The sequence below is a fragment of the Hyperolius riggenbachi genome, chromosome 11 (assembly GCF_040937935.1).
Source record: "Hyperolius riggenbachi isolate aHypRig1 chromosome 11, aHypRig1.pri, whole genome shotgun sequence".
Taxonomy (NCBI): domain Eukaryota; kingdom Metazoa; phylum Chordata; class Amphibia; order Anura; family Hyperoliidae; genus Hyperolius; species Hyperolius riggenbachi.
In genome coordinates this window covers 43,512,943-43,531,625 of record NC_090656.1, presented here as the reverse complement: position 1 = coordinate 43,531,625, position 18,683 = coordinate 43,512,943, and the positions used below count along the sequence as shown (strand labels likewise).

The following is an 18,683-nucleotide window of genomic DNA, read 5'->3' as shown; positions in this document are numbered from 1 at the left end:
ACAATCCACACGGCTTCTCCGGAGTGCTCAAAGCCCAAAACAGTTCCACCATAGCAATCAATTGTAAAGGCCAGAGCGGCTGGGCACATCCAGTTAAAACCGCCTTTATTGGAAACGCATTAAAATCGGTTGCAAGCAATACAACAGCATCAGTCCACCAGCAGAGAAAGGGACAAGCATGTAAAGATGTCGACAGCTGTTTCGCACTCAGCTCAGGAGTGCTTCCTCACAGGCCATTCTTATCTCTATTATTCCTTAAGTACTTTGACATTATTATGGAATCTCTGTTGTTAAATGACCAAACACAATAAAAAGATAAACAATGACACTGCAGAGGGTTGGGTGTGCTCAGCGCCAGATTTACCATAAGGCACTGTAGGCACGTGTCTACAGGCGCCTGATGATGGAAAGGTGGCTCACTCCCCTCCCTAAGTGCCTACCTCCCTCCTTCCCTATGTAGAGTCCTGATGAGAGAGTAAGAGAGGTTACTCACCCCCCGCTCTCTGCATTCCACTGATGAGATCTCCCTTCAGTAAGGGGCACCTCTGAGGTTCTTCTAGCTGCCTAATACTAGTGGGCACCTCTAGTTACTTAATACTGAGGTTCCTCTAGCTACCTAATACTAAGGGACACCTGTAGCTACCTATGATGGGCAATGGAAGTAAGGGGGAAATGACAGCTGGGCCAGCCAGCACACTTGCGGTGCAGTTTGGTGGGTGTTTGTAGGTTCATGGAAGGCGAAATCTAAGGTGCCAGGACATCTGTGCCTTTAGGCTGCTGTGAGGTAAATCCGGGTCTGGATGTGCTAAAGCCATCTGCTGCACAGCTGGTTCTGTGGCATGGAGAGGAGGGGGCTGACAAGAGGCACCCTGCTATGGAAACTCTAAGAGGACTACAACATTGACTGGGAGAGCGGAATGAAACATGACGGATCACACCAACATCGGGGGGACATGTGGGAGATACTAACGCCAAGTATCATCTAGGCCAGTGCTGTCCAACTTCATGGGCAGAGGGCGTGTCTAGCACCAGATTTTTCAGCTGGAGGGGGCAGAGCATCAAGGACCGGGCAAGTGAGTGCGGCCACGTCTGAATCTGAGGGCCCGCGGGCCACCAGTCAGACTGTCCTGATTTAGGGCAACAAAAATCTAGTATGTATAGGTCTGGTGCCGCTAGTACACAGAGCTGCCAAAGCACTCAGAGGAACACTTGCTAAAACAAAGATAGTAAGTACTGTATGGGTAGGCTTTCAAATTGCTATGCTGGCTTTAGAGATCTGCCAGTGTGACGTTTGAATTAATTACTCTATTTTGTCTCCCCCCCCCCCACTGACTCAATGATGGTGCTACTTGATAAATGTGCGTAGATAAGCCTGCTCTGATAGAGTTTGGCCTGTGAGCCCATAATCACATGCAGTTCTCTTCACCCCAATCCCTGGACAGCACACCGCTGTGGAAAATGTAAAGCACTTGGACACATGCTTTTGATAATATACGTTGGTGACAGAGCTGCCTGGCTTTACTCCCTGGTCTGTGTGTCCTGCCAACAGTTAGAAAGTGAACTTTTAGCTCTGAGATAAAATATTCCAAACCCTAATGCAGCCAAGTCGCCTGTGATAAGTGTTCACGTCAGGCCTAGGCTACGTTTCTGCACTTTTCATGAGCACAACAAGTTTCTGCCCTCTCTGAGGATTTACTCCCTAATCCCAATCACACTGGCGGATTTGTTTCTCAAAGTTTCAGTTTCTTGGGAACAAAGCAGGACAGAAGGAGAGAGAGAAAGTGAAGGAAAGAGAGAGAAATGGGAGAGAGAGATGGAGAGGGTGGGAGAGAGGAGTTGAGAAACAGATAGGGAGGGGTGGGAGAGATAAGCGGGAGTACAAAGGGTGGGAGAGTGAAGTGGAGGGAAACCAGGGTGTGAAGTACCATGGGATGCAGATGTGAGCGCCAGCAGTGAGCTGGGGCAGATGTGTATACTTTCTTTCTACCCACAGGGAAAATTGTCTATATAGTTGTTGTTTATATAGATGTGCCATAACATGGCCTTTATGTCATATATGTGGATATTCCTGGATAGATCAGGTGAGATGAAGCCCACTTCATAAGGGAATAATGGAAACATACTCAGACAAGCGAGCTCTAAAATAAGCCCACGGGATGTTACTCTGACTTGCTCCAGAAGTGAGGACTAGAGAGAAGAATACTTGCTCAGCAGTTTGTGGACAATTGCAGGCTGTACTAAAGACAGTGACCTGCAAGGAGCTGTTGGGGTCAGTTTGACCACTGTGAAAGCAGCATTGTCCTATTAAGTGCCAAGGATGCGGCTCCCCGATGTATTCCTTCCCTCTCCTAGGGCAACCTTCTTGTCCTTATCTGGTTACAGCTTCCCATCATGCTCTTCTCCCCAACACACACCGTTTCCCACATGCAGCAATGCAAAGCTGTGGTAATCTAATCTTACAATCCCCTTCCCTTCCATACTGCTACAGCCTCACACTCTGTGCCTCCGCCTTTGTTTTCTGTAGATTGCATGAGGTCACATGACATGCAGGAAGCATGGGGGGGCTTGTACTGGGGAAAGAAGGACATTGTGCTGGGGACAGAGGGAAGTTATACTGGTCAGGCATTTCCCCTTCTACAAATGGGATATCATACTTTTAATAAAAGGTGTGTGAGTGTGTGTGCTGGGAGGGGGGGGGGGGGGGTATGGGGAAGTACACCTGTACTGGGGACAGAGGGAAGGTGTACTGGTCACACTTGTGTTATTTTAGAAGGGGGGAGTGGGTCACACTTGTTATGGAGCTAGAGAATTGTGGCTGCACTTGTAGAGAGAGGGGATAGTGGCAGTGGGGATTTTGAATCCTGCACGCGATGGGAAAGGGGGGAGGGGGGGAGGGGAAGGGGGGACAGTGGCCATATTTGCTATGGGGAAAGGGGAACCATGTGAAGGAGAGAGGGGCTGAGGTGCCACACTTATAAAATGGAGGAAGAGAGGCAGTCAAGGCTGACCTATCTTTATGACTCTGGAGGTCCCAATGGAGGTGGGGGCAATCAAAGTTTTTCAGAAGGGCCTCTTGATTTGTACCTATGCCCCTAACTGGAGTTATACTTAAGGCCTTCTGTTGTCCTATGTAAGGTAAAATCTAGTACACTAATCAACAGACAGATGGGAGGTACCAGTATTTCATTTGCATGAAACACAATTCAGCTAAATCGCTACAATCTGGAATCAGTTTTATTACCTCAAACCATTTGCAAAAGACTATTTGTCTTCCCTGTTGTGTAATAATCAAGATAATCTGTCCCATGAAAACATAGCCTTCCTCCTGCAGTGACTGCTTGGAACACCCTGTACTCGTGTCCACGCTATTTCAACATGAAGTCAAGTCTCACCGTCGATAATGGTGACCCTGTGTTTCCTTTGTTGCTGAAAGATGTGACAGTTTTGAACCAAAATCCCAAAGCCTGATGCAATTTCCTGTGAGAACCATTTTCTAGGTTTGGTTTCTCAGAAATTGCACCGAAAGGAAATGCACAAACAACAACCATACACTCTACAAATGACCAAATAGCATGTAAAGCAGCTGTGACATTTACATCTAGCAAAATACACCTTTACTCTAGATTTAAAAGGTGGCTCACAAGTCAAGTCCAGGCATCAAGGATAGCAGTACTTTAACAACATTAAAACAGGGACTTTTGATTTGTTAAAAAAACAGGGACTTTTAAAGGGTTACTCCCCTTTACTACAAAACGTATGTAACATATATCATCTGTTTCAATATCTAAGACAGGATGTGAAAAAAAATCTACCCAACCAGGACAAAGGTGGTGGTAAATCACTAAAAAATGGGTTTTGGCTGAATGTCCACTGTCCCTCCCCCTTCATATAGGAAATAAGCACTTATTATACATACCTGTGGGTAATATAATGCTGATACACATGTTATTTTTATTGTTAAAAAAAGTACAAGGTATTAACTGCACAGGGCTCCGTAATAAGGTGTGTATTGTATAGTGGTATGGAACTTAAAATTGTATTTCTGCTCTAAAACATTTAGCACAGCATAAAACTAATAGAAAAAAATGAGCGGCATAAAGTCATTTTTCGGCAAAGTAAAGGTCATTATACACATTTAGGCCTAGTGCACACCAGAGCGGTTCTGCTGCGGTTTGCGATCCGCTTGCGGCGACGGATCCGCTAGGGTAATGTATTTCAATGGGCTGGTGCACACCAGAGCGGGAGGCGTTTTGCAGAAACGCATACTCCCGGGCTGCTGCAGATTTTGGATTGCGGATGCGTTTCTGCCTCAATGTTAAGTATAGGAAAACCGCAAACCGCTCTGAAAAACGGCACTTCAGAGCGGTTTGCCAGGCGTTTTTTGTTACAGTAGCTGTTCAGTAACAGCTTTACTGTAACAATACATGAAATCTACTACACCAAAAACGCTACACAAAACCGCAAAACGCTAGCTGAAACGCTGCAGAAAAAGAAGAAAAAGCGTTTCAGAATCTGCTAGCATTTTACGGATCTGCTAGCGGTTTTTGGTGTGCACCAGGCCATAGACTGTCACCCAGGGACCTCCAGGCACAGGAACCCCCAACAACAACAAAAAAAAGCAATGTCCAATGTGTACTTTGTGTTCCCCCCAATATATAACTGTGTATATCATCATGTACCCATGTATGTTCCTCTCTGAGCTGTCTGTGCCACAAATAATCCTGTGTACGATACCCTGTACTTGGTGCGGAGATCATTTCGTAAGTCTAATATGATCTAAAGTTCCTCGTTCTCGTTCTCACTTCTCTTTATGGAATCCGAAGAGTGCAGAGCTTGTGCTTTATGTGAGAGCTGGCCACATAATCCTATTAGCTGATTATAATAAAGGAGAAGAACGCCAAATACTACCGGGCTCTCTGCTCCTCTGTTTCATAATCTCACAGTCATTGAGGCTTTCCAACACACAGGAATTTGTAAATGACATGTGCAATACAGTCGTTTCACTCTCTATCTGAAGGGTAAGTCCGACTTATGCCACAAGCCACTACTGCAAAAGCCACGGCTATCTTTAATGCATTACATTATAATGCGGGTCTGAAGTTCAAATGGAAGATAACTTTGCAGAGTGTAACTGTAAGTTGCAGCAGTGGTGGGAAAAGAACAAGGAGGTAGATGTCTTGGTCGTCTCACAATTCTGGCAGCAAAAGGGTTAACACAACTCCAGACTCTCTTGTTGTGTTTTGTTGTGGAATCCCTAGACGTAACACACAATGCAAACTCTACAGAGAGAATAACTTATAGTCTAACTGAAGCAGACCCAAACTTTCCAACCAAGTCCTAGGACGGTTAGCGCGGTCAAGGCCTGCCAGACCTCACTCCGTGTCACAGCATTCTTGGCAAGCTCTACTCGCAGCTCTTTCCCAACCACGGAGAAGAACGATTTCTGATTTTCCAGTAAGTGGCAAGTAAAAAGAGAACCCAGAGGATGTATTTTTATCTACTTCTGGTATTTGAAGTATCTACTTTACAAAGTGAAAGAAGAACCAGCTCTAGACTAGCTCCCCAGCAGAAACTGCAGCTGTTTGCTTTCCGACCAAACAGGAAAGCCCAGGCTAGTGATGAGCTGGAAGACCCATGTCACGCTGATGAGAATACTGTGACGATCCATGTGGCAGCAACCACCAATCACCATGATACTCTGCATTACTATGGCTCTGCTCTCTGTTATGAAGTGATGCACTGTGGGTATTAGAAGGTGATGCTGTATTTTGCAGGGTGTTTAGATTCCGTTTAGTATGGAAGACTCTGAGCCACCGTATATTCAGTACTCCGTAATGTTATTAGCGATCCTTTATCTAAATCGCTAGTGACTGGGATACACATCACAGTTCTGGGGTGATGGCATGATCTAGTAACAGTTGCTACACATTGGTTTCTATTACTATCTACAGATTGCTTCATTACAGCACTATGTTGCTACATAGACTTAAAGTGTAGCTGAGATGAAAAACAAACAGTAAAACAAATAAATACATGCCTGGGGCTTCCTCCAGCCCCCTCCAGGCTAATCACTCCCTCTGCGCTGTCCTCCATCTTCTGGATCTTCCGTAAATGTTCCCGGTATCTTTGGCCAGCCGAGACCAGTCGGCGCATGCACAGTGCGGCCGAATGCACTCCCCTTCTTGCCCCTGCAGCCAGGAGAGTACTGCGCATGCGCAGAAAACTCCCGGTCAACGGGTCCCAGGGTGCAGCCAGGTCTTGGATGTGCAGTAAGCCCCGACTGGCCAAAGATACCAGGTGCATTTACGAAAGATCCAGGAGGCGGAGCACGGCGCAGAGGGAGGGATCAGGCCGGAGCGGGTTGGAGGAAGCCCCAGGTATGTATGAATTTGTTTTTACTTTTTATCTCAGGTACACTTTAAGGTTCCCATATCTTTTTGTAATCGGCCTTGTGACGCTGTTTTCACTGCCTGGCTTCTGTCCCCCCAAATGTTAATGAGCCCCCCTGGTGCCCGGCCATTCACATTTCATCTGTTCCAGCTGCCGCGACTGTCTAGCTTCTCTTTGTCTTGTCTGCTGCTCCCCCCTCAGTGCCGCTGTCACACTGCGTGGTTGCCGCATATAGCACGTGATGCGTGTGATGTCACCCTGAGAATGGTAAGGCCGACTATAGAGATTTCCTGAAATTTGGTACTCTACAAAGATTTACTTGAGATTTGACACTTTACAGAGATTCATCGAGATGTGATACACCACCGAGATTTCCTAATATTTGGTGCACTGCAGAGATCTGGCCTGTGGTTTGGACACATGCTGACAAAATCCTGTATTACAGGGGCAGGGCTTTCCAGTACAAGAGGAAGGTACAGCAAGCAAACCAAAGGTGACAGCCCCTGCCCAGTTACCTGGCAACTGATGATTTAACATAGCTGACGGCTAATCAGAGGCAGATTTGCCCACCACCATTTCCTCTTCCATGTGAGTGCAGATTTGTTAGCACTTCATACTGACTGGACAGGCCGCAGACACAATGACATCACCTTCCTGTTGAATATTACAGTAAGCCTCTCTATAGATAGCATGTTTATATTTAACCTGAATCAATGAGTGGGTGTGCCAAGCAGGTTAATGATTGGGTGCTGTCACTCCTGTAAAACGAAGTGTGGTTGGAGCAGAAGTAATGAAACACCTGTGTTCTTGTTGATTGAGATCTGGTGTCACTGGACAAACCTGCATCATTCGTGTCACAGACGGTGAGATACGTGGGGCTGTCTCGGCCTGCCACTCCCTGTGCATGTGGCCCTGAGGGTGACTCCATGTTTATTGTTTATGTAGACAATTAAAACTGTCACTACCCTAAAGAGGCACTGTAGCAACATATAGTAGAATGCAATCAATTGTTCAGGGTACCCAGCAGCAGAAACACTTCCTATAGCTAGATACAGTATTGCTGTATATTGGTATGTAGCCACGCCCTCCCAATGATGCTTAGCCTAGGCTGTTTATTATGTAGAATTCCACCCCCCAGAGCATTCTGGGAGATCAGGTATGTTTTGTACTAGCTTCGGAACTCTCAGTAAACAAACATTCTGCAGAGATCACCTCCCAGGACTAAAGATGTTGCCGCCTGTGATAAATTTCATAATGTAGATCAGGGTGAGGAGAGAATTTTTACAGTGGACAAACACTGATAAATTATTTAGTTGTAATAAATAATATTGTAAAAAATAAGCAATCTTAAAGGAACAATATCGATCTACAGGAATTGTTTGGGAAGTGCTGCTAAGTACTGGTGTATGCATTTCACTGGCAACCGCTTTGTTTACGGTTATCAAAATACTTTCAAACTTTACTGACGCCAAAACTGATGGCAAAATGAGCCATGAGGAAAGGGGAAATTCCCCTCACACTTCATCAGTTAACCCTGTGTGTAACTTTGTGTGTGTGTGTGTGTGAGAGAGAGAGAGAGAGAGAGAGAGAGAGAGAGAGAGAGAGAGAGAGAGAGAGAGAGAAAGAGAGAGAGAGAGAGAGAGAAAGAGAGAGAGAGAGAAAGAGAGAGAGAGAAAGAGAGAGAGAGAGAGAAAGCTCACAGCTTTTGTCACAGCTTTTCATACTGTTTTTTGCTTTCTGAGAAACATACCCTGTAGTCTGATATGCAACACTGGCTGTGCATTGAAGCAGACACCCGTTCTGCAATTGATTTGTCCCAATATAGCTAAATCCTACTCTCAATAAATTAAAGCTTTTGCCTCGGATATTTACCATGAAAAGTAGGAAAATGTTGACACAGCTACTTAGACATTATTTGTACATTGTCATTTTAGAATACTTGGGCATTGATAGTATTCCTTTAATCATTGTTATTTTCACTACAATTCCTACTTAAAGGACAACCGAGGTGACATGTGACTTGATGAGATAGACATGTGTATGTACAGTGCCTAGCACACAAATAGCTATGCTGTTTTCCTTTTTTTATTTCTCTGCCTGAAAGAGTTAAAAATCAGGTATGCACGTGACAGTTTCTGTCCGGGTCGGACTGGGACAGACTATAGCACAACTCTCAATGATAAGTAATTACAGCCATAAAACACTTTCCTGTCAGAAAATGGCTCCTGAGAACAGGAAAGAGATAAAAAGGGTAAATTCTTCATAGATTTGAAGGTGTCAATGAACAGAGAAAATGAAACAGTAAAAACTAGATTTAAATATCAAATAAAACGGTGGGATATCTAAAAAAAGTTATTTTTAAGAGAAGAAGGATGGATACAATTGTCTTTCTCATCAGTTTATTTTCACCTCGGATGTCCTTTAAGCCTGGTACACACCTTCAATTTTGATTGGCTAATGATTGGTTAGTTTTACTACCTCCATGTAGTATGAGGGTTAACAGATTTTGAATACTATGAGCAGATTGTGTAGGTAAACTCACATGCTACATGGAGGTGGTAAGATTGGTCAGTGATTGGCCAATCATAATTGAAAGTGTGTACCAGGCGGTCTATTTTGATCCATCTATTCCAGACAAATCCCTTTGGAAAATACAAGCAATCATTATCTCCTCTGCACTCAAAACACAATGCTCACAACACACGGAATACGGACAGTAATGAAAACCTGTCCAGTGATTGGCCAATCAAAGTGGAAGGCGTGTACCAGGCCCTACCCACATTATTTCACTCAACCCCGCCCCCCCTCCCCCCCAGCCCAGAGTACAGCTTATACTGCACATGCGGGAACGAACATACCTGTGTTAGAACGTGAACATTAATACAGTTGTGCAACATTATTCATGAGGGCCCCATTTTATTATTATTTAGTATTTTTATAGCGCAGACATCTTCCTTAGCGCTGTACGGAGTATATAGTCTTGTCAATTAACTGTCCCTCAGAGGAGCTCATAATCTTATCCTTGCCACAGTCCATCCTAGTCTAGGGCAAATATAGGGGCAAGCCAGTTTGCATATCTGTATGTTTTGGGGATGTTGGAGGAAACTGGAGTGCCCAGAGGAAACCCGCACAGACACAAGGAGAACATACAAACTCTGTGCAGATCCCTGGCTGGGATTCAAACTGGGACCCCAGCGCTGCAAGGCGAGAGTGCTAACCAGTATGCCACTGGCTGCCCATTTTAAGATATTTTAAGCATATTTACAGAAGAGAAGCATTTTCAGTTCACTTGTCATAAGAAGGATAAGGTAGCTGACATTGCTGCTGGTTCTCAGTTACTATGCATATTCTATTGTATATCTGCCCTACAGTCATTGACCTCAAACAAGCATGCAGTGTGAGATCAGACCTGCATGGCTGCTCTGCGTCACTGCCTGCTTCTCTGTCATCTACAGCACACCCTGACAAAGCAAACAGGAAAAGCATCATTACACTGCTTCTAGCTGGGTCATCCATCCATTATTCCTTAATATAGACATATTCTAAGAGAAAGTGACGATGTATTTGAAGCATTACACACAGCCATTATTCACATACATAAATGTACACATGTAAAAAGGGCACTGTAATAGCTAAATAGAGGATGACAGCACAACGTAGACTATCCCAGTTATATTGAAGTAAATCCTGGAGGTGTTGCAATACTTTAGAGAAGATTTAAAGCAGACCTGAACTTTTGCACAGCACACCACAAAAAGCCTTTATTCCCCGTATAGTTGCTGAAGAAATTCACTTCTCTGACTTCTGTGTTCGTATAGCCAAAGTGTCTAATTTGTTCTTATCAGCAACTTTGAATAGACTACATGAGAGCTCTGCCTAGGCAGCTCTCCTCATACCGTAGTAAACACGAATGCTTAACCCTTTCAGTGCCCCCTGTCAAAATGAAACAAAGTTAAAACTTCAGGTTTTTTTAGGCTTTCCATAAACTTAAATGAAGACATGTTTTCCCATAGGTTATTGTGCTGTGTCTAATCTGTTAGAGCAGAGAGGAAGTTCTAAGTTTGGTTCCACTTCAATGTCAAACAGCCATTTTAGCTTTTGATGTCTAGTTGATTATTTTTAGAAAATATCTAAATACAGTAGTAGATGAATAGTCAAACGTATAAACATATGCTTTTCTAAGCCCAAGGGACTGTAGGCTCATCCTTAACCTGAATCTGTTCATAAGTCGAAGCCCTGTCCCCTATGCTCCCCTGTGCTGCCAGTGTCCACCTCTGTCCGCCCCCCCCACTGTGTCACCTCTGTCCCCTGTGCCCTCAGTGTACTGCAGAAAAATCTCATTTTACCAGTTTAAAAAGCATTTTTTCACAAATCTTTTTAAAATTGATTTTTTTCAAAAACTACAGCCCCTATTTGAAAAAAAGATAAAAATTCACTTGTTACCACAGATTAAAATTTCACATTTTTGACTTTCGTATTGGCGGGTCATTCATAAGTTGGGTGTTTGTAAGTCAGGGGCGACTTGTAAATATATCATGCAGGTAGCCATAAATGACATACCTTCCTACTTTTTGAGATGAGAAAGAGGGAAACCCTTTAGCACAAGACCTGACCACCACCACACCTCGATAGTACAACAAGACACATCGTGACCACCACACCTCTTGTCAAGACCATAACAGTGGAGCTGAACCACGGTCTAGTAACTATCTGCATTGTGAACAGAGTTCTAGAATCACGCAGCTTTTCCCACCATACAACCCTGACAAAGTTCTATGACTTTCACAGTCATCGGAAGTCTTTAAATTCCTGTCTTATCTTCGTCTTACAATAACAAGAAACTCTGCATGATGACATCATTTCAGTGTCATCCGTATCTTGTACTGATGCTTGAATATGTGAGCACATATGAGACAGCTAACACGGACAAATAAACTCTGCAATAAACATACAGATCTTTTGCCAAACAATTTCTGGTCAACTGCCACCTTCTTTCTTGACAATGTAACCAAATAAGAGGAGATCAGAGGTCGCTTGCCAATCACAAAATGTAGACTAGGTCAACTAGGTCCAACTGCCTGTCTAGACTGGGATCAGTTGTTAAAGTGGTGCGCAAACATTGGATGTGTGCAAACGCCAAATGTAGGTCTGTGAGAAATTAGACAGTGCTACTGCAGAGCTACTGTCTGTATGAACTGGTAATGCCATTTGCACATCTAGGTAGCCATACAACTTTTCTCAACATACTTTATCCCCCTCGCTATTTTCTCCTCTCCCCAAACGCTCCCCCCTAATTAAAGGGAACCTAAACTGAGAAGGATATGGATTTTTCCTTTTAAAATAATACCAGTTGCCTGACTCTCCTGCTGATCCTGTGTCTCCAATACTTTTAGCCACAGCCCACCAACAAGCATGCAGATCAGGTGCTCTGACTGAAGTCAGACTGGATTAGCTGCATGCTTGTTTCAGGTGTGTGATTCAGCCACTACTGCAGCCAAAGAGTTCAGCAGGAATGACAAGAAACTGGTATTGCTTAAAAGGAAACATCCATATCCCTCTCAGTTTAAGTTCCCTTTAAGGTAGCCATACAAATGTATAGGGTTATTTCACTTTCACTCAAAATGTATACGATATTGATCAGTACTGCACAAGCCATTTTGTAATGAAACATTATTAAAAATAACTTTTCATGTAAGTCTACAGCTGTTACAACTTTAAATTACTTATTTAAAAAAAAAGACAAATTAGGCTTGTTTGAGACCATGGTATACCTTTACGATTTGGTATGCCTCATGTTGGTGTCTATCATTACATTTGCTGAAGAGTACGGTTTTGGTTCCTTTTTGTCCATTCCACCATAACCATAGAAGAGGGGTGGGGGGTGGGGGGGCTATATGCACATAGAGAAGGAGAGCAACTGTACATGGAGAGAAGGAGAAAGTGCAACTCATGGCAGATGACTTAGGAGACCAAACAGTATAAATCCAGCCCTTGCCAAAGGATGAGATCTATAAAACTTATATGGCAAGTTATACAACAGTTTGTAACTGGTGTGCAAAGGCAGCTGTAAACTGAAAATTGCTACTCACAGCATCTTCAGAATCTCTACGTAGCAGCCCAGCACCCGCTCGGCCTGAGGGCTCAGCTCTATGACCATGGCGCTGCACGCTGGGCTGATGAGAAGACAGTCAATCAGGTTGGGTTCACTATCATTGCCAGTATTTGCCTTCAGCTTCTGATTGACAGTGTTGTTACGTTCCACCTCTACATGGATTTCATTCGATGTGACGATGACGGACTTGTGCCTAGACTCTACTGTTGTCACTTCTTGGGAGACCAAGTCAGGGTTGGTGTGAAGAAGCCGTAAGGGGATGTTAGCCTTGCGATCGCACTGCTGCTGGCAACCGTTACGGATTTCTTTGAGGCTTGGAGAATTGTCTCGGCTGAAAGAAACAAGATGAAGATTAAGTTAACATATCCTCGACCATAATTATTAATTCATACGATGAAAATGACAACCACCATGCATTGCATGCTGTCATTACATCCATGGAGCTCCAAAAAAATGAATCAATCTACCAATCATTACTCTGTCAAAGGTCTAGGGAGCACCAAAGAGTGAAAGGGGTACCTGAAAATGTACTCGGAGAGGAAGTCCGATCCAGCATAGGGTGTTTTTTTTCTTGGGTTTTTGTGTTGGGATGAGGACTATTTTTGTTATGTAGAGCTGGACTTCAAATGAATTATTCTTATAGCTGAACACCGAAGCAGAGAACCACAGACATTCAGCATAGAGAATACTGAACACCTTTACAGTTGAAACCGTTAAAAAGTAATAAATAACAAATGTTGCTAATTGGAGTCCACCCCAATGAAACGTTATAGAGTTTGGCTGTCTGTGGAAACTCTGTGGCAGTTATACAGATGGATGACAGGATTGCTTCAGCCTGAAGTGCCCTGTGTGTAAGCATCTGATGCATGTATGTGTGTCCTGAAGCAGAGTTGAGTAGCCATGGTCACAGCTCTGACATAAAAGAAAGATGCCTAGAAAGGGACCAGGCTGCAGATACACTACACTACAGTGTATAACAGCTTGGTCTGATAAGACAAGCAGGGCAGTACTGAATTAGTCAGTCTGAAAATACATTAGTTGTAGCAGAACACCTCTTTTTACAGTATAATATGGATATACTTTAGATGTGCTTATTGTCTTTGTAAGGTAGCTTACAGAAGGAAGGGGAGGTTGTCATGAAAAAAATGTGTCCATGAGTGGACGGAGGCTGGGGCATTGGCTGCTGACTCAAACACTTTACCAGTTCCGAGTGAATGGAGTTTTGGATGTTCAGAGAATCTTCTGTTCATCCTTAGTGAGCACAGACCAGCTACTATCAGGAATGACTCCCGTTAGTTACGCATTACGTTTATCGGCAGGTATACCTGTTGATGAATTCTTCGTAGCAGGAATAGATGGCAGCTAAACAGACGGCCACTAGGTTTGGTAAGACCCTGGGGTGAGGACAGTTTGCGGTGGGCCCATGCATGCTAAAGAAAAAAAAAAAGGAAGAAGATGAGACTGCAACATATAGGACATCCGTATAATAGCAAATCAATGAAAAACACATCTGCTTTAGGGATTAGCTGATAAAATATCTCAGTGCATCATGAAGTCGTAACCACAACTCAAAAGAAAGTCATATTGGTTAGGTTGTAAAGGCTAGTACACGCGATGCAAATTTCCCAACCGGCTGAACAATAATTTCTGACATGTTTGATCTGCTCAGGATCGAGAAAGGGGTCAATTTTCAGATCAGTACTGCATGCACAAAATCGATCCCTTTCTTGATCGGGAGAGGATCGGACATGCCCGAAATTATTGTTGACCTGATGGGAAAAATGCATCATGTGTACCAGGCCTTGGAAAACCAAAGGTCAGATAGATGTGCAGACAGATTCGTAGGACTAGAGGTGTATGCTGGTGGAGCCAAAAGGAAAGTGAAGTGACATGATCTCTTCAACTACCACACAGGAAGAGGTGGGGGAAACTAGACTTACAATGTCAAATTTTCCAGATTGATGTAACTGCCTATCTCTGTGACTACTGACTGCCTAGACATGCACAGAAGATAACCTCTGAATATGTATTTTTATCTCATGATCAGTTGCTATGCTTCTGACAGATGTACTTTAGAGGACACTCAAAAGTGGAACTCCAGCCAAAAGTATATCTGCACCGAGATGATGTTCTTTCTCTTCCTTACAAGACGATGACGTGACCTTGTCATGGAAGAGACATCAATTCTCTCTAAGGAGGAGACAGAAAGCAATAAAAAATAGGAAAAGGGTAGGAAAAAACATTGGATCTCTGTCACATTGTTTGGATTTACGTCTCCCAGTGGATGATTATGTTTACCTTGACAGGAAAGGTATCCCTTTCCAATAAGGAGGTACAGACTAACCAGCAAGCTCATGGTGACCCAGAACTCATTGGAGTGTGTAAGGGACTACAATGGTCCTAAAAGCCCCCTTACTAACATGTTAAGAAAAACAAAAATTTGCTTTCCTAAAACAGAAAGAATTTGCGATAATTCAGGTTGGAGTGAGCTCGAGATGTCTCCCAGGCACCACTGCTGAATTTATGCAAATTAACCATTGTACCCTTAGAAGCTAAACACACCTCCAGAACCGCTGGAATGCAATGATGTGTCAGCTTGTTAATTTGTACGGAGCCATAATAATCCAACATGCATACAGACTGTTTCGGATTGTTTGATCCTCATCAGTGCATGGCATGGATTAATTTGGCTCTATGGAGTAGGGCTTGTAAACCGAGAGGTACAGACTAACCAGCAAGCTCATGGTGACCCAGAACTCATTGGAGTGTGTAAGGGACTACAATGGTCCTAAAAGCCCCCTTACTAAGATGTTAAGAAAAACAAAAATTTGCTTTCCTAAAACAGAAAGAATTTGCGATAATTCAGGTTGGAGTGAGCTCGAGATGTCTCCCAGGCACCACTGCTGAATATATGCAAATTAACCATTGTACCCTTAGAAGCTAAACACACCTCCAGAACCGCTGGAATGCAATGATGTGTCAGCTTGTTAAATTGTACAGAGCCATAATAATCCAACATGCATACAGACTGTTTCGGATTGTTTGATCCTCATCAGTGCATGGCATGGATTAATTTGGCTCTATGGAGTAGGGCTTGTAAACCGAGAGGTACAGACTAACCAGCAAGCTCATGGTGACCCAGAACTCATTGGAGTGTGTAAGGGACTACAATGGTCCTAAAAGCCCCCTTACTAAGATGTTAAGAAAAACAAAAATTTGCTTTCCTAAAACAGAAAGAATTTGTGATAATTCAGGTTGGAGTGAGCTCGAGATGTCTCCCAGGCACCACTGCTGAATATATGCAAATTAACCATTGTACCCTTAGAAGCTAAACACACCTCCAGAACCGCTGGAATGCAATGATGTGTTAGCTTGTTAAATTGTACAGAGCCATAATAATCCAACATGCAATTTCCAATAAGGATACTGACAACAGTAAAAAAAAACTTGACAGAGGTCCTAACCCTTTCAGACTCATGCACAGAACTTAAAAATGGGTGTCTCCAAACCTACAATAGCATCTTGGATAAAGGTGGGCACAAATCCACACAGTTATTGGCTCACTAATTGCTCTTGTGAAGTGTCAATGCTTCTAGCTCTGCCAAGCATATCTCAGTCCTTCCACTACAGTGGGAAACGTTAAGGTAGGCCAGATGTTAGGACGAGTCTCGGAACTTCCTCAAGTCAAACACAAATGTTTGAGTTTCATGCCTTGGCTTAAACAATTTTTAGAGATGATTTTAGGAAGAAGTTTTTGTACAGTTATTATTCTATGGAGATAGGAGGAAAAATATTGGTCGGGGACAATGATCTGTTACGCTACTGTACAAACAGTAAATTCAATTCATGTTCATCTACTGTTCAGTTTTTGGGTCATCTTCACTGAAAGGAGGAATTAAAGGATGTAATAGAGAACGAGCGGTTTCTGATTTTTTTTTTTTGGGGAGGGGGAGCTGGCTAAAACATATCCTGCTGAAGGTGGTGATGCTAGCAGATGAGGATGTACCTCAACACCCATAATTTCTCTAGAGGCTTTTACCTGTCTATAGCCAGCTTTAAAGGATAGCTGTACAAATACTAATGCAAGCAAGTGCTATTAAGAGTTTTTCCTTAAAGTACATAAGGACGCTTTAATGTGGACAACTCAACTGTGCGCAACAAGCACCTTGTAGTGGCATTTTAATACAGGTGAATGGCAGTGTTCGTATATCACAAGTGTGTCACCATTTGACACATCCACCATGTCTTGATCCGCATGCAAGGTATGGATGCCTCCCCGCTACTCGTGATTAGAGATTGAAAATGTCTAAATAGGTCCACAGGAGCAGCTGAAAGATGGTGGATGCACCATAGCCAATCGCCCATCTGAGAAAGGCCTGAAAGAGAAAACTGGACTTCCTACATAGGCTGTCCCAATAAAGGAATCTGTCTTCAACACCCTGTCAGCTCTAAACAATAAATTCCAATCATTTGCAGAAAAACAACTGTGAATTCTGGGAGCAGGGGCCATGCAACCAGGACTTTCACCATCACAACAATGACATTGGAACATGCAATCAGCCAATTCTATACCCTCATTGTGGAAAGCCTCATCCTGGTTGACATAAGACAAGCCTCCAGCCATTGGAAATCCAGCCTATTATTTACCTTCCACCTTCTATCGATAAGCATGGTACAGAACATAAGTGATATAAGCAAACCTGGACCTTATTTTTTAAAAACTCTGTTTTTAATTTGTAAAAGTTCTCAGCCCTGGTCATAGTGAGATAACAGTGAGTGGTTGTGCTCCTGCAGTCATGTGCAGAACCAGCAGCGACCACCAGGCTGTCCTAGATTTATTAACAGCAAGTCCTTGCTGTGACTGAAACAGCACCAACAGTAACCTTTCAGCCACTCCACTGCGGTTTCCTATGAGCCAGACAAGGGCTAGTGCCATAGTCCAACTACAAGGAGGAAAATGCAGTCCAAGTCTGCTGGATGACAGGTTCTCCAACCTCAGGAAAACAACAAATGCAGATGGTTCTCTACAGAAGTCAGTGGAAGATCATCAAGAGACCTCCTGCTGTGAGTGGGGGAGTGTAGAACATTGATTACCATAGAATTCCCAGCCAATACGGTTTCTATTCCTGTCAGGGTCAGCCCTTGACCATTGAGTAAAGCTTGCACATACATCTGATCATTGATTGCCAGCTCAATCCATAAACCATCGGAATGGAGGGTGATAACAGATGATAACCTGCCTAAATGCAGCTCTAATTAACCCACACCATAAACTGGGCTACAAGGTTTAGGATTATGAAAAAAAAGCACAGAAATAAAAATGATTAGGACTTTTAGCACACAGCTACAAATATGCTGTTGTTTGGCTTCTTGCTTCTGGGCGTAGTTTTTTTTTGGCACGGTTTTATCTTTAGATTAGATGCGGAATATTTCCTGACATGATTGTTTAAGGACAAGAGGAAGCTATTGTAGAACAATATTGATTAGCAAACCTTGACCAAGTTAATACTTAATAGAACACTGAACCATAACAGGGTGGGGGAGCTGAAAATATTTGAGCACATTGTGTATTTCAAAATAACAGCCTGCAATGAGTCCTACTTTTCTTTAAAGGATACCTGAAGTAAGAGGGATATGAAGGCTGCCATATTTTTTTTCCTATTAAGCAATACCAGTTACCTGGCTATCCTGCTGTTCCTTTGCCTCTAATACTTTTAGGCCCGGTTCACACTTGCGTTTTGATGAAATACTTACCGGTGGCACGGTTCCGGTCCGGTCCGTTCTGAGAACATCCGTTCGCCATCAGGAGGCCATCATGATCCGGTCAGGTCACGTTCAGTTTTCATCCGGATCTTCTTCCGTTCTTCATGCGTCCTGGATCCGTTTCCGTTTTCAAAGTGGGGCCTGGAAGGTCTGGAAAAGCGTTGGAGTCCTTCTTGTGGAGCGCCTGCTGTGCGGACATCATCCTCCTCGTCCCGCGGGGCCCTGCGTCTGGATGGTTGGGTCCTTCTGTCCTCCACTGTGTTCTGGGGTGGCTGTGGAGAGGCTCGGGTCTGGTCTCGGTACATCCACATGGCCGCCTGCACCATAGAGAACCCCACAGGAAGTTGGGTAGGACGTCCGGCTTACATCCGGAAGTGTGTTGTGCACTTCCGTTTCCCCTCAGTTCCTGTTGTGCTGG

The 18,683-nt window shown here is 43.6% G+C and overlaps 1 protein-coding gene across 2 annotated transcripts in view; it reads right to left on the bottom strand.

Moving 5' to 3' along the window:
- CMIP (c-Maf inducing protein) overlaps positions 1-18,683 on the bottom strand; it is a 253,336-nt gene that overhangs the window by 50,210 nt on the left and 184,443 nt on the right. For both annotated transcript variants that reach the window (XM_068260379.1, XM_068260380.1), the window contains exons 9-10: positions 13,828-13,932; positions 12,480-12,833 (exon numbers count right to left, since the gene is read on the bottom strand). In XM_068260379.1, the coding sequence (XP_068116480.1) occupies positions 12,480-12,833; positions 13,828-13,932 (459 nt within the window). The remainder of the gene's footprint in view (positions 1-12,479; positions 12,834-13,827; positions 13,933-18,683) is intronic.